Here is a 17,190-nt window from a genome sequence, read left to right as displayed (position 1 = left end):
GGAAGAACTGCATGTAACAAGGTATGAGGAAAGGGTGTGGAGCTTCCATGCCCTCTCCAAGGGCACCACTCTCAGTACCTCCACATGTTCACCAACCTGGAAGGTCTCTGAATCCCATCCTTTTGGGTTTTTATGGAGGCTTCATTATATAGGGATGATTGATTAAATCATTGACCACTGGTAATTGATTCAACCTCCAACCCCTCTTCCCTCCCCTGGAGGCCAGGGGTGTAGGACTGAAAGTTCCAACCCTCTAATCACATGGTTGGTTCCTCTGGTGACCAGCCTCCATCCTTAGGTGCTTTCCAAAAGTCACCTTATTAACATAAACCCAGTTGTGGTAGAAAGGGGTTTGTTATGAATAACAAGACACCCATTTCACCTTTATGGCTCTGAAGTGATTTCAGGAACTGAGGAGTAGAGATCAAATACTATAACAAAAAATGCTCCCACTGCTCTTATCTCTCAGAAAATTTCAAGGGTTTTGGGAGCTGTGAGTCAGGAACTGTGGACAAAGACCAAATATATATGAGAAATGTATTTTTGATCCTCTAAATGACCAAATATTTATTTCATATAAATCACAATATGGCATTCTTAGACATAAGGCATTGGTTAGATACAGTGATGAGCAAGATCAGACACGTACCAGCCTCGTGGAGCTTACAGTCTGGGTGAAATCAAATAATCAAAAATAACTATAAGTTTATAATTGATAGCATTTGACCATCTCCTTGTTGAGGTGGTTTCTTCACTTGGTATCTAGAACACCACACACCTGTTTCCTCCCTCACTGGCCACTCCCTGTTTTGTTTTGTTTTTCTGCTGAGTCCATCTCTTCTTTCCATCTAAATGTTGGAGTGCCCTAAGCCTTAGCCCTCGTTACCCACTCTCCTTACATGATATCATCTAGTCATATGGCTTTAAATAATACCCATTAATATCAATATGCTGATGACTCTCAAATTTGTATCTATATTCGCTATTCCTCCCTAAACACCATAAAACTTTCAATATCCCAATCCTCACATTCACTGCTTTCCATCTCAGTAAATGGCACCACCATTTACCCAGTGGCTTGGGACAGAAATATAAATTACTCTTTTATTCTTTCTTTACTTTCACAGCTTTCATCTAATCTCTCAGTAAGTTCTGTTGGCTCTACAAATTATGTCCAAATCCTACCACTTCTTATCACCTCCACTGTTACCATGCTGGCTCAGTTGACAGTAGCCTGCTAAATGGTCATCTCTTCCTAGCACCCTCATCCCCCTCCTATTTATGGCATCTGTTCTCCACTTCTTAGCCAGAGTAATCTCTTTAAAGCTTAAAACAGACCTTTGTAAAAAATCCTCCAGTGAAGAAGTGCTGATTTCAGGTCTGGGGCAGGAAATGTACAAGATGAATCTCTGAGGATAGGATACTAACAGAGTAAGAGAAATGATGAGATATTAATCCAATTTTAATCATAAAATTGAAAATGTTGCATACTGTCAAACATAAAGGAAGGTCTTTATGAGATTTTTCTCAATATTACATTAGACTTTTGGAATTTAAAGACAAAAATGGAATAATATATAATATAAATAAAATAATAGAGCAGATTTCTTTTTGATAATTCATGTGCACACACACACACAGTTTAAGAATTTTTCAAACCCACAAAAAAGTTCTAAGGCAGCATAATGAACTTTTATATGCCTCTTAACCTAGATATACCACCTGTTAACCCGGTCACTTATTTAAGTTGAACCATATATGCCCCTTTTTGACACACACAAAAAAGTGATCACATGGTTGAAACTGAATGCACACATACACATACAATACACATTTCCTTTTGCCAAACCATCAGGAAGTAGGTTTTAAGTATGACGCTTCATTATTTATCTTCCAAGAAAAAATACATTATCCTACATAACTAAAAACCAGTATCTCAACTGAGAAGAATCAATATTAATTGAATATCATCATCCATATATAATCCTTATTCAAATTCCCCTATTTGTATCATCAGCCTTTTTAAAAAAGTCATACTACTAAACTAATTTAAGAGTCTGAGGTGCTGTCTCTTATAGAATAAGTGATTATGTTTACTGTTGGCTTACTCTAGTTTTTTCCTTTCGTGGTTTAGCTTCTTGCATCCGTGTTTGACAACAGCATCAAGACCTTTGGAGTAATTGAGAGTGACCCTTTCGACTGGGAGAAGACTGGAACTGATGGCTCCCTCACCACCATCACTACTTCTACCACTCCTCAGCTGCACACCCGCTTGACCCCTGCGGCAATCGGGTATGTCCTAAACAGGTGGTTCATCAGTGTCTTTCCTAGATGTGTTGTATCAATATTAGCAGAAATGTCTTTTATGCCATCCAGGTTCCCTCAGATGACCAAATGCTAAGACATAGGGATGCCTATGGGTTTCCTTGAATTAACATTGCTCTTATATATGCCTTTGTTTGGATTTACTTTTCTTAGAAAGTACTTAAAGATTATACTGTGAAATGGCAGCTTAGAGCTTGTGTTACTCGTTAATGTCAGATGTACAGTAGATTTTCTCCAAAATGAGAAGGGGCATTTGTTGCATTTACTACTAAAGAATAGATGGGACCCCGGAACAAGAACAAGCCACAATTATTTCTGACTACACTGTGCTTAAGTTTAGTGGGAACAAAACGTGTAGCTACTCCTCTTATGAAAGTGATTAATTTTCGAGGTGTATTAGGAAGAGGTTAGTGTATTTCCATCTTCTTGGGGGGTTTTTTGTTTTTTGATTTTTTTTTCCTGTATATACATTAAATACAGTTGCTTTTGTTTGTTGTTTTTCTATTTCGGGGGGGTTGTCTTTTTTTCTGACCCCCCCCTTTTTTTACCTGCTCTAGTTGGTTTAAAAGAAAAAGTAAATAGGGAAAAATCATCATACAATGAGCTAATTGGAACACTTTATCACTAATCCATTGCTTTGTTTTTACATTGAGATGAGATCACTAGAGCTTATTGAATCAGAAAAGCTTACATGGACTCATATAACTGGAGATGATATCCCTGATTAGTTAGTCTAAGAATTCTTAAATGTGAGACCTTGACTAGCTATAGTAGAATCACCACAGATGTTTGTTTAAAATACCCATTTGTAGGACTCACCCCAGACCTACTGAATCAGAATGTCTAGGGGTATGGCACAGAAGTCCATATGCATCAGATGTTTCTCATGCTTATCTTAGTTTGGGACTCACTGCACTATTCCAGCCACCCCATTTTACAAATGAGGAAATAATTCTAACTCTGAGTGAATCATCCAACTTTAGATAAAGATTAGTGACAGAGCTGGAGCCTATGTAGAAATTTTGATTCTTGCTTAAATGCTTTTGTCCTCCTTCTCCTTTGATTGTTGTTAGAAATAAATCTCACATTTGCAAAAATCCAGGTGATAGCACTTCAGGGTAGCTGAAGTCAATGAATAGATTTTAAGTTCCCATATCCCAAAGTTTTTTCCTAAAATAAGATAGAATAATAAGAAAGGAAAAATAAAACTACATAAAAGCTATGTCCTCAGCATAATTTGAAGACAAAGGATGCCCAAATCAAACTAACTGTAAGTAAAAAGAGAAAAAAGCAAAACCCCAAGGCTTTATGTAATATCTCTTATGCTCCTGCCTCACCCAGCCCTGCCACGAAGCTTACTGAAGGCAGATCAATAAAAACTGTGGGAAGAGGAAAGTTAGCCCTGGGACTTAAGGTTGATTTAAAACGAACATCAGAAAGACTAAATCCATCCGAAGAATGAAAATACTAAAAAGTATTCAGGTAGATCAGATAATAAACTACAGGGAGATAAAAATATTCATGATTCAAAACATGTAGCTTCTGAGGAAGAAAAAAGACAAAAAGGGAGAAATACCCTTTGTCAGTTGAATGGTGAAGGAGAAAAGCACATATCTGTTTGGGTCCAATCAGGAGAGAGAAACTACATAGTAATTTGAACAGGGAAAGATGATACAAAGAATTATTACCTATAACACAAAATTGGAATAATGTGGGATTGAAAAAGTAGAGAGAACGGTAAAGAATACAAGAATAGCAAATATAAAGTGCAGCTCCTACTCCTAGGGCTGAATTAAGCATCCAAGGAAAAGCTCCCTCAGTCCCCACCCCAGGGCTGAGTACTGACCTTGTTGGTGAGTGTATGTCCTCACTCATTGGATGGCAGGGAAGTTGCTCTAATGCCATACTGGTAGAATTTGCTGAAATATCTGCCCTCTGGAACTTGATGGAAATCTGCCCTCCGGAGTGCCAGAGAAAACGATTTACTGAAAGTGTCTTACTAGAGACACTCTGCTACAAAACTTATGGGTAGTAGGCATTGCTCTGGGAAGATATTGGTTGCTGCTGTCTGTGTACTGCAGGAGACAGGCACGGGGAAAGCCACACATGCTGGAGAAGCTTGACAAGCTGCACAGTGGAACCCAAAGCAAAACCCTTTCCTCCCGCAGGGTCTCTCCAGTGCCCTCTACTGACAAAACTCCCATGCCAGCTGGCAAAGGAAAAGAGTTAAAGGGCACAGATCCACTTTCACAGAATAGTCAATAAGGATGAATTTGGAGCTGAAAGACAATAAATGAATAATTACAGAGGGGAAAAAGGAGAAATAAAATTTAATTACCTATAAGAAAAGAGAACTATAAAATCAGAAGATGCACAATATCTCCTCTGACCAAATAAAAATCCACTAAAGTGTTTGGACTTTGCTATACTGACAGAGGAGGGCACCAGTTAATCTGTGAATCCTGTAAAACATTCCAATGCCACAAAAATGAACAAGAAAAATATTTTAAATATCCATAAAGTGTTATTTCAAAAACTCAAGAAAATCTAATACATATTTACTAAGGAAATTTCCTGTCAGGAATAAACAACTATGAAGAAGAAAATTATAAGACAGAACCCCAAATGGAACTGAATATGTTCATGCATTGAAGATATGGATAACCACCTTGGATCAGAAATTTGAAAACTAAGAAATAGAGTGAGTGTGGTGTGGGGAGGGAGAGAAGAAAGAAAAGGAAAAGATGGAGGAAACAATGAAATGATAGTTTGTTGAACTCAGGAAAGAAATGGAAGAAAAAGGTATCTCACAATTGAATAAATCACAAGGTGCGCAAAGGACAGTAGACACAAATGAAAGTTTAATAAAGGGCATTGAATAAGGTCAGGGGGAAAAAAGCCCCAAGAGAATGAAAATAAAGAAATCATTTAAAAGGGCTAGAGAGAAAGTAGTGCCAATGGAAAGCCGAGAAGGAATAGCATTCATATTGTTAGAGTCCCTGAAGAAGAAAAACAAAACAATACCAATTAAAACTGAGAAACTCAATAGCAAAAGGTTAAATAAGGAAACAGGACTAAGAGCATTTAAAAAGGTAAATGTCCAAAGGTGACCATTAGAGCAAAAAGGCAAACCTTCTAAAATATATATTCTTAAAAGTTTATAAATTAAAGTACAAAGAATACTCATCTTGTAGAGAAAGAAATATAGCAAATATGACAAAATACCCATAATTATAAAATACTATGACAGAGTTAATACCAAACATATCAGTCATAGCAATAAATATGAATGGGGACATCTATTAAAAGAAAAATATTTTTAGTTTGGTTTATATAGCTGTATACATATGCTGTATACAAGAGATATACCTAAAAAAACATGTTTCAGAAAGGGATGGACAAAGATAAACCAGAAAAATGGAAACAATCAGAAGAGAATAACAATCCTGATATCAGACAATGTAGAATTCAAGCCAAAATAAAGCTTTAAAAGTTATAGAGATGGAAGGGTACTTTTTAATGTTAAGTTTCACAGTTCACAAGTGGGACATAGTATTTATTAATATTTAGTCACCAGAATCACAACAGTCATCTTTAGGAAGCAACAACTATGAGAGATTAAAGGAGACAAAGAAACACACTAGTAATTGGAGATTTTAATATACAAATCAGTTCAAGACTGAATTCAAGTGAACAAAGAATAAGAAATAGAAGACAAACAACACAATCAATAAGGTAGATCTTAGGCATATTTTTCAACATCTACACCCTGATGATAGAGGTTACACCTTCTGCTCAAGTACCCCTGAGACATTCACAAAAATTGATCAGTTATCAGGTCACCAAGAAAACATATAAGTTGTTTTGTAAAGCAGAAATATTACACTGTCTGATCACACTGTAATAGAACTAGAAATTGCTGACAAAAACAAAAATGTCAAAGGCCCTTCCACCTGGAAACTTAAAAACCTCCAATTAAACTACTCTTGGGTGAAAGGGAAAATACAAAGTGAAGCTATAGGAAAAATAATGATAATTAAAACACTACATATCAGAATCTGTGGTATAGGAACTTCCCTGGTGGCGCAGTGGTTAAGAATCCACCTGCCATTGCAGGGGATATAGGCTTGATCCCTGGTCCGGGTAGATCCCACATGTCACGGAGCAACTAAGCCCGTGCGCCGCAACTCCCGAGCCTGCACTCTAGAGCTCGCCAGCCACAACTACTGAGCCCATGTGCCACAACTACTGAAGCCCATGCACCTAGAGCCGGTGCTCAGCAACAAAAGAAGGCACCGCAGTGAGAAGCCCGTGCACTGCTACAAAGAGTAGCCCCCACTCGCCACAACTAGTAACCCCCATTGCACCACGCACAGCAACGAACACCCAACACAGCCAAAAATAAATTAATTAATTAATTATTTTTAAAAGTTCTTAAAAAAAAAGAATCTGTGGTATACATTTAAAGCCAAGATAAGAGGAAAATCGATGGCATTGAATAAGGAGATATATAATGTCAAGATGTCTTATTACTGATTATATTAATGTTGGTAATCTGGTTAAGGTGGTGTTAGGTTTTCCACTTTATATAAAGTTACGATTTTTCCCTTCGTAAGTAATAATTATCTTGTGAGAAGATACTTTGAGACTATTCGAATGAACTTGTTTTTTCATACATTTGCCTACTAATTTTAGCATCCATCTTGCCTGCAAAGTATTAGGCCCACAAGCCTACTATTTACTATCTGAGCCTTTAGAAAAAGTTTGCTGACCTCTGAGTTATCTCTTTTTGCAGATGATATGGTAGAATACCTGGAAAGCCCTAGAGAATCAGTGTTAAAGAGAAAAAATGATAATTTATGTCCTACAACTCTTAGTTCTTAATAGAGGGAGAAAGTAAGTTCAGGAAAAGGTAAGAGGATGCTTTAGATCAGGAGCCAGCAAGCCTTATCGTTCACTAAGAGCCAGATAAATATTTGTGGGCTCTGCTGTCTGTCACCACTACTGCTGCCACTGTAGTGCTAAAGCAGACATAGGCAGTATGTAAATGAATGAGCATGCCTGTGTGTCATACACAGTATTTACAAAAATAGGTGAACAGGCCAGATTTGGCTCACAGGCCCTAACTTGCCGACCCCTACCTTAGATTATGGGGACGGGCATATGAAAAGGGTGTCCAATCTTATTACTTCTCTTGACATCTGTCCAGTTCTTCCATATATCTTCTTAATTTTTTCCCTTAATCTGCTTCTGTAATTTATACCTTGCCTACAAACACAGGCCATGTGCTAATAATACTCTCACATATATCTTTCTTATCATACTTATTCCTGAACATAATATAATTGTCTTGGGCAAGAATGCTTTCTTTCCATATCTCAAACTCCAGATTTGGATCAGAGTTACAGGAGAAGGAAGAAAATAATAATTAAGCAAGGAATAAAACTGGTGGAATAAATGCTGAGAGGAACCTGAGTCATGTGGGAGGTAGCCTGTGTGGATAAGATGGAAACATTCCTTGAAGTGTGTGCTCTTACACTGAAGCACACGATATAAGGGGGAAACTAGGATAGAGTAAAAATAGAGGCAGTTTCATAGGTGGAGGTGTGGTTTGTTTCCTGAGAGGTGGAAGGAGGAAATGCCAAGGAATTGGGGTAGTTGGAAAGAAGCAGAATCGTAGCTAGGCTAGGGAAAAAAGGATTTGGAAGAACATTGAGTGATTAAAATGGGGGAAAAAATGTGGAGCTAGTAGGTTGAGCTTCCTGAATTCAAATATTCCTCCTTTGCCATTCCCTTTTCTCAGGAATAGAGGGAATTCTTTCAGTAAACATTTGGATTACCACATAGCACATGTAGGTTAGTGTCCATTATAATTCCTTATGTCAATAAACAAATTATATTGAACTTATATCTGAAAAATATATCTTTTAAGTAGTCTATTTCTGAACTTTAATTACTTTTATAATAAATCCTTTCATTTGAACTATTTTGGGTCAAACTACCTTTCCACTGTATCCCAGTGTCAGAACTACAGGGAGTACTTTACAAGGCTGTACGGTTTTTCCCTGGGAGCCATTATCAGTGCTTTTCCAGTTTAACATTGAGAGTGGTGGTAGTGAAGGTCATCACATCAGGTGGAACAAGTCCCTGAAAAATCATGTTCTTTTTTTTTTTAATTTAATTTAATTTAATTTTTTTATGCAGCAGGTTCTAAATCATGACATATTTATGACACCTGGGCCAGGGTGTAACCATTGCCCTTAGAGTGGTACACTGAGAAGTTGTCTATTTTCCCACTCATAATAATTGTATGTGTCAGTATAATCTGAAGGCGTTTTTTTCTGCTTTTAGACAGTGCAGATAACACTAAGAAAGGTTTCACTGTGTGCTGAATGTTGTGTTCAGTCAGCAATATTTTTTTAAAAAAAACCAACAACTAGTATGTAGAGTAGAACATACTAGTTACAGAACATTAGAGCCAGCAGGGGCCTGATCACTTAGTGAGTGATAGCTGAGAACTAGAAAAGCCCCTCATGGGCCAGAAGTCTAAGGGAGAGGTGACCAACTATGTAAATAGGACATGAAATTGCTTTGAAAGAACATATAGACAAGTGCCAATTAATATTTTCTATTTGTTGATAATCAGTTCATACAGGACCATATGAACTGTCTAACTGCAGAATTTCTAGTTTCCCCTAGAGGGCAAGAATTTCCTTTCTTCTTTTTATGTCCCTAGGGCCTTACATGTAGTAGGTACTTAGTAAAAAGTCTGTAAATGAAAAAGCAAATGCATATTGCACACTAGTTAAAAAATAAAACAAAACTGATTGATCTGATACCTGCTTATATCATTATGACACTTAACATTTTTCTGTTTATAGTTTTTGTTATTCTCTAAGAAAAATGGGTAAAGAATAGAAAATATTAAAATTCACAAAGAATCCTTGCAAAATAAATGAAAGGTTTCTAACTTTTAAAGTGATTGTTAAATTAGGGAGTTATATCAGAATTTGTGTTTTTAAATCAGCTTGAAAATTCTGTTGATCAAAATGCAGTTTTAAAACTAGATAGCTAGTGGGAAGCAGCCACATAGCACAGGGAGATCAGCTCGGTGCTCTGTGACCACCTAGAGGGGTGGGATAGGGAGGGTGGGAGGGAGACGCAAGAGAGAGGAGATATGGGGATATATGTATATGTATAACTGATTCACCTTGTTATAAAGCAGAAACTAACACACCATTGTAAAGCAATTATACTCCAATAAAGATGTTAAAAAAATAAAATTAAAAACAAAACAAAAATGCAGTTTTAGGGACTTCCCTGGTGGTCTAGTGGTTAAGACTGTGCTCCCAGTGCAGGGGGCACAGGTTCAGTCCCAGGTTGGGGAACTAAGATCCCGCATGCCACACAGTGCGGCCCAAAAAAAATGCATTTTTAGTTTGTAGAATTGGCATGCCCTAAGTTTCTGAGGTTTTTTGTTTTGTTTTACTTTCTTAATTATGTATAGACTTCATCATTTAAATCCAGAAACAAAATGTAGGATAGTCCCATAATAATTTGTTTTTTGTTGTTTTTTTTTTGCGATACGCGGGCCTCTCGCTGTTGTGGCCTCTCCCGTTGCGGAGCACAGGCTCCAGACGCACAGGCTCAGTGGCCATGGCTCATGGGCCGAGCTGCTCCGCAGCATGTGGGATCTTCCCGGACCGGGGCACGAACCCGTGTCCCCTGCATTAGCAGGCGGACTCTCAACCACTGCGCCACCAGGGAAGCCCCCATAGTAATTTTTGATTCTGGTGTTTTTAAGTTCTGCCTTATTTTCATTCCTCATTTTCAGAATTGCCAATGCCACTCCCATCCCAGGAGACTTGCTTCGAGAAAATACAGATGAGGTGTTTCCAGATGAACAGCTTAGTGATGGAGAGAATGGCATCCCTGTTGGTGTGTCACCAGATAAATTGCCTGGATCTCTGGGACACCCTCGTCCCCAGGAGAAGGATGTCTGGGAAGAGATGGATACCAACAGGAATAAGATAAAGCTTGGGATTTGTAAGGTGTGTATTTCTTGCATAGGAAGTGATCTCTGTCAATGTCTTATTTTTCTCCTACTGGTGTAGCAAAGTATCATGATTCTCAATTTTGAATGAGAAGTAGAACATTGTATTGCTAGTTATTTATATATTTGTAATTGCAATATTTTTGTCTAATTTTGCTCGTAATGCTCAGGTATGGACACCAAAAATTAATCTTCATCTTGTATTTTGTGGAAAAGATGAAGGTAGTTTTAAAAAAATAATCAGACACGGAGTCTAAAAGAAGAGACATCTATAGAACAGAAGTTAATGGTCCTTCCAAGTAGAAGGACCTTCCTTCCATAGTGTAGACCAATGGAGCTGAGTGTTCATTCTGAAAACTATCTCAAATGGAGGCAGGGAAATGAGGGTTAGAAGTGGAAAGCATCAAACTGGTCATGAGCTGACAAAGTGGATGTTGAATAACATGATTTTTTCTTCATTAGGATTGTAAACAGGTCCACTTGTAAGTATGGGGAGAAATATAGACTTCTGAATTAAATGATTTCATTAGTCTTTGGGTAGATTATCCCCAAATTTCTCTTTGATCTTACTGTTTCCTGTCATTTCCATTTTCATGGAAGATGATGATTAATGGGATGGAGGGGCAATGAATTACAAATCAGTTAGTTTTGGGTACTTCCTGTGTTTTTATAATTATTTAGTTGGGAAGGAGGTTAAATTTATAGGTGTCAAATGAGACTTCCGGCTCATATGTGTTAACATGATTGATAGAAACTTGGCTAGTCCTGCTTTGTGAATGGGAAATGTATCTTGAAAAGAATCTTCTGTGACAACGTCTGAGGAGTTTGGCCTATCTTTGGACAATATATACTATATTTTTAAACTATATAATTTTAAAAAATTAACAGTATATACTTTCAGTAATGGGAGTCATTTGCAGGAACATTCTCTGCATAGATGTGGTATGCTGCCCTGTGGTCTGGTTGTTGGTTAGCACTATCTGGACTAATAGTAATCAGGAATAAGTAGTGAAAAGTAGTCAGGAAGTCAGTGTCAGATTTTTGTAATGTCACCTCTGGCTGCCTTTATAGTAAACACCAGGAGCAAACTGTTCTTAGTAAAAATTCTCTAGTGACATTCTCAGTTGTCAGCCTATATGGGTGTTTGTGTATGTGACAGAGTGAAGTGGCACTTGACATAGGTCTTAATTACTTTAGTTTTCTTTCACGTTATCACTATTTAATCTACATTTAATTCTTTTCTATTTTTTAATTTCTTCCTTTTAAAAAATTATGTAAATTAGATTATTAGTGGTATTCTTTTATACAAGTAGTGTTTATATGGAATTTTCATAGATGTTTACCATTTCCTTGCAATTTTGGAAGTCCCCGACTCAATCGTTTTTCTTCCTGAAATATTCCCTTTAGAAGTTTCTTTGGTTGAGGTCTTCTGATAGAGGACTCTTTCAATTTTTACCTAGCTGTAAATGTATTTATTTCAGCCTTATTCTTTTTTTTTTTTTTTTTTGCAGTACGTGGGCCTCTCACTGTTGTGGCCTCTCCCGTTGCGGAGCACAGGCTCCGGACGCGCAGGCTCAGCGGCCATGGCTCACAGGCCCAGCTGCTCTGCGGCATGTGGGATCTTCCCAGACCGGGGCACGAACCTGTGTCCCCTGCATCAGCAGGCGGACTCTCAACCACTGTGCCACCAGGGAAGCCCCCAGCCTTATTCTTTAAAAATAGTTTCTGCTGCCTTCAAAGTTTTTGATTGACAGTTATTTTTCTTCTGTCTTCAGTTATTAGTGTTCAGAAGTCTACTGTTTTTTCTTTCTTTCTTTTGGTAGATGACCATTCCCCCAGCTACTTTTTAGCTTTTCTCCTTGTCTTTGGTCTTCTGCAGTTTAACTATGACATGTCTAGGCATACACATATCTCTTTTTTTAATCAGTTCTGGGAAATGCACAGCTGTTCTCTACCTAAATATTGTCACCTCTTCATTCTTTCTGTTCTCTCAGGGACACCAATTAAGTAAACATATATTAAATCTTTTTATTCTGTCATCTCTTAATATCATTTTTTATATTTTTCTTCTTATCTTGCTGTGCTTCATTCTAGGTAATTTCTTTTGCCGTGTCTTCTTATTCATGAATTAATAACTTTGGCCTTTTATGGCTAATTTGCTGTTTAACAACTTAATTGAATATTTATATTAAATTCATCAGTTAATTCCAAGTAATCCTTTGTTGACCTTTATATATTTAAACATTTTATGCATAGCTGTTCTATATGCTGTATCTGAACAAGTTTGATACCTGAAGTCTTTGGGAGTTACAAACATTTTTTAAAATTATTATTATCATTTCTGCTGACTCTTGGTCATGGTGGCATGCCTTCTTATATGTTTGACTACCTTTAGTGTTTTACTCATTAATTAATAATTCGTAGGAGTCCTGTAGGCCTAACTTGGGGGTTGGGGAAACCTTTCTTTGGAGAAGATTGTCTTCTGCTTCTCCTGGTAGCCAGAGAGCACCCCCAGTTTAAGACCAACTGGGCATTCTTGAGGGTCTTTAATCAGAATAGACATTCAGACTTCCTCTCTCTCCCTACTGCTGGTGTAAAGCTTAATTTCCCTGGTAATCGTGCTACTGTATCCTCTGTCCTTAGGCACCTCCACCCCTCTGGGCTGCCTCATTCTCAGCCTCCTCCTGCTCTACCCAGCTGCTTATTGTTCTAGCTCTAGTTTTCTTATTGTTGTTGTTTGGTTGGGTTTTAGAGAGGAACTGAGACAGGGAGTATTCAGGCTTGGCGACCTCTCCTACCTCTTGTGAGACCACTTATGTCTCAAAGAGAATGTCCTCTCCAGGTTTAATTTTGGTTTAGTGGAATAAGGTCCTGCAAGCATTTAGTTAGACATAATACAAAAAGCCAAGGTTGTTAAACGTTTTCAGTCTGTTTATCTTTGCACCAAAATATAAAACACTAAAAATACTGAAACTGAGAATAAATTTAGAAAACTTATTTAATAAAGGGTTAATAGACAAGTATGTAATGAATTACACTAGCCAAAATATCCTAATCTTCTGAAACAAAATCCCAATCATTTGCTTATATTATTTTGAAAGACTTCAATGATTCCTATCGTTTATAGTGACTAGAATGTTTTTCATGGTTTCCTTTTATGTTTTGCTAGGCTGCTACTGAAGAGGAGAACAGCCATGGTCAAGCAAATGGTATTCTGAATGCTCCAAGCCTCGGTTCACCAATTCGTGTCCGCTCAGAGATTACTCAGCCAGACAGAGATGTTCCATTGGTGCGAAAGTTACGTTCCATCCACAGCTTTGAGCTGGAAAAACGTTTGGTGCTGGAGCCAAAGCCAGATACTGACAAGTTTCTTGAGACTTGGTATAAAATAGTTTTTCTTTTTCTTTTTTTTTTTAAAGCAACTAAAACACTATTAATATCATTACTTTCTATTATGTAAAGTTTTTCAGATAAGGAGTTGTTGCATTTTTCTAGCACTGATTTGATTAAGCTGTCATCATCTTTATCCATGTTTTTAGTTAACATCCTCATTCTTAATGTGACTTGCCTTCTGATATTATTACAAGTTCTATAACATATAGCCTTTGGCTGTGGGAGCTGGAAACTTCATAAGACTAGGTATGAATTAAATGAACATTGTGAAGTGATTTTGTTTGGAAGATGATCTCTTTTATTGGAATGGAGAAGATGCATTATAAGAGAGGGCATGAAAAATATGGTATTAGGCAAGAAGAAGGAAGAGTACATGAAGTAGAGGAAAAAGTAATTTATGTGCAAGTGATAGGCAGCTGAATTCAATTTAATGAAGACCTTCTATGAGTAAATGCTGTAGGAAAAAGAGACATGAATATTTATCATTCTACCTAGAAAGAAGGAAAGGTGGAACTTTAGAGAGCTATACATAGGTAACGACTGTTTGTAGTTCACAGTTCTAAGGCCCCTTATCTCCAATTTTGATAACAAAAGACTGAAACTTTAAAAAGAACTTGGGATATATTTATGAATTATAGAAGGCTTTAGTAATATTAAGACCTGAGTGTCTTTAATAATAGTCACATCCTTCAATTGTACATCCCCAGTGGCTACTATTGGCAAAGAAATACAAAGTTAGAAGGACCATGTATTTAACTAACATAATAGTTACTGTGTCTGAAGATAATTCAGCCACTTCTGGCCTTGTCCAATCTAGCTTCCATTTTAAACAGTACTTCATAGCTGTGTATTCTTCATATTCTTCATTCAGTCTCACAGCTATGTGATGTAAGCTTGTGTCTACACGTTGATATGATCAAAAGGATGGACTGGGGCAGTGTTTAAACATTTTCAGTTGTGCATGAGATTGGGAATAAAAATAAAAGTGTGATAGGGATAAAAGCTTAGTTTGGGAAAAAATTAGTCTAACAAAAGAATGTAACTAGAAAGAGAGTCCATGCTGAGGGAAGAGCTGAGAGGTAAGACAGAGAACAGAAGTACTCCAAGAAAATGAACTCAAGCCAGAGCCTAGAATGAATAGGGAACAGTTGAAGGAAGTGAAGCACCTAATTACAAACTTAAGGAGAGGAACAAGTGTATTGCTTAAACTGCTTCCCTGCAGGTGAGAGCAGTTCTCAGAAGCCAGTGCAGCCAAATACCACCAGTCACACTATTGCTTAGCCCTGTCTGTGGAGGAGTTTACTTGAATGAATATACATTTATATACCTCTCTGAAGACAAAACAAATGCAGAAAGTATTTGCCTGATATGTATTAGCTTCCTCATTTCCTTTTGTAGGGCCTCTGCTGAGGCAAAAGCCCCTTGGGTAAGTTGTCCCTCAGTCCCTCAGAGCAGAGAGCAGAGGGCAGTGTGATTGAATTGGCAAAGCAAAGGTGAACTGGATCACACAAGTCACCCTGGTTAACCTGGTTAGGCTTCTTTCCTGCCCAGCAGCAGGAGAGACATCTTCCTCCTACGGGCTCCGTCTTCCAAAACAGGATTACGACAGGTGGAGCAGAGCGTTATCCACCTGTGAAATGTTCCTTATGCTTTATCCATATTGTTTTGTTCTCATCTGTGGGTAAATATTAGTTCTGTATAGAACTTATAGGCTATATAATAAGTATTCTCCCTAGGACAATTAAGTAACTTGTGTTCATTTTCTTAAGCTTGGAGAAAATGCAGAAAGATTCCAGTGAAGGAAAGGAATCTGTTCTCCCTGCTCTGCTTCATAAGCCTTGTGTTCCTGCTGTGTCCCGTACTGACCACATCTGGCACTATGATGAAGAGTATCTTCCAGATGCTTCCAAGCCTGCCTCTGCCAACACCCCTGAGCAGGCAGATGGTGGTGGCAGCAATGGATTTGTAGCCGTTAACCTGAGCTCCTGCAAGCAGGAGGTTGACTCCAAAGAATGGGTGATTGTGGATAAGGAACAGGACCTTCGGGATTTTAGGACAAATGAGGCTTTAGGCCATAAAACAACTGGAAGCCCTTCCGATGAGGAACCCGAAGTCCTTCAAGTCCTAGAGGAATCGCCTCAAGATGAAAAGCTCCGATTGGGTCCTTGGGCAGAAAATGATCATTTAAAGAAGGAAACCTCAGGTGTGATCTTAGCAGTTTCTGGGAAGTGCCCTGCCACTGCTGCTTCAGAACAATATGCAGATAGGCTGGAACTCCAGGCTGGAGCTGCTAGTCAATTTATTGCAGTGACACCCACAAGTCCAATGGAGGCACAAGCAGAAGGACCCCTTACAGCAGTAAGTGATTTGCTCCTGTCATTTTTCTGTCATCCACTCAAGGTGCTATTAAGAAAGGACTAATAGTTGATCAACTAAGATTCTTCTGCAGAGGCCTAAGTTTGGCACATGGGTGTAGGGAATGATGTCTGGACTAAGTTCTGTAGTCCGTCTTCCAATGTGAAATTTCTCAAGAAGTGAGATTTTTTTATCAGGATAGCAACCTATTACATGAAGTGTCATTATGACCTAATTTCATAATAACATTTATAATTAGACCACAAGAGCTGTCTATCTGCGTGTGTATATATAATATGATTTTTAAAAATTTGTAATTCTAGAGATTTTTGAACTCTACATTATAAATATAGTGAGGATGGCATGTATTTAACCATTCATGGTTTGTACTTTATACTGTACACCATTGCTAGTATCATTCTTTTTGTTTCCTTTCTCCTTCATAACCTTCACCCAGAAATTTGTCATATTTTATGTTCCTTTTAAACAGTAGTTTTCCAACTATTTTTTTCGCATTTAATTTTTATTTTGATAGTAGTTTTCCAAGCTTAATGTCTGTTGTTTATAAAATAGAGCCCCAGCCTCACTTCCAGAACTTCTGCTTCAGTAGGTTTGGGAGAGTGAGAGCCCAGGAATCTGCATTTTAACAAGCAGCTGAAGGCAATTGTGATACAGGCCTTCTGCAAAGGAACATTTTGAGGAAACTCTTTATTCTCAGTTTGGGCATTTAGCTGGAGACACCTGTTACCCTGTTCTTATCAGTAAGCATTGGTGCCCTCTGTGACTGTGTGAGTCTCACAAAAGCCAGATATGAAGGCAACATCTCAGGCGCGAGCAGGTCCATCTGTCCTTACATGCGTGGGAGTACCAGGTTTCCCTAAATGCCATCATCAGCTAGCGGCCGTCTTTTCCAGCTCACCAGTAACAGCATTGTTCCACGAGCTGAAATGTTTTCAGTTAGAACAGAATTGCACAAGCAGGTGTAAAACAGTAAGAAAAGGTAACAAAATTTGATTTTGTGTACAGCTCTGTAGGAATTTACCTGCACTTCGAAATAGAGAAAT

At 37.9% G+C, this 17,190-nt stretch overlaps 1 protein-coding gene across 1 annotated transcript in view; it reads left to right on the top strand.

Moving 5' to 3' along the window:
* TTBK2 (tau tubulin kinase 2) overlaps positions 1–17,190 on the top strand; it is a 105,786-nt gene that overhangs the window by 74,601 nt on the left and 13,995 nt on the right. Inside the window, exons 9-12 of the mRNA XM_060168879.1 lie at positions 2,135–2,292; positions 10,160–10,376; positions 13,548–13,759; positions 15,541–16,129. Coding sequence (XP_060024862.1) covers positions 2,135–2,292; positions 10,160–10,376; positions 13,548–13,759; positions 15,541–16,129 — 1,176 coding nt within the window. The remainder of the gene's footprint in view (positions 1–2,134; positions 2,293–10,159; positions 10,377–13,547; positions 13,760–15,540; positions 16,130–17,190) is intronic.

Source organism: Lagenorhynchus albirostris, chromosome 1, assembly GCF_949774975.1.
Source record: "Lagenorhynchus albirostris chromosome 1, mLagAlb1.1, whole genome shotgun sequence".
In the NCBI taxonomy this organism is placed as follows: domain Eukaryota; kingdom Metazoa; phylum Chordata; class Mammalia; order Artiodactyla; family Delphinidae; genus Lagenorhynchus; species Lagenorhynchus albirostris.
This window is presented reverse-complemented; position numbering and strand designations above follow the sequence as displayed.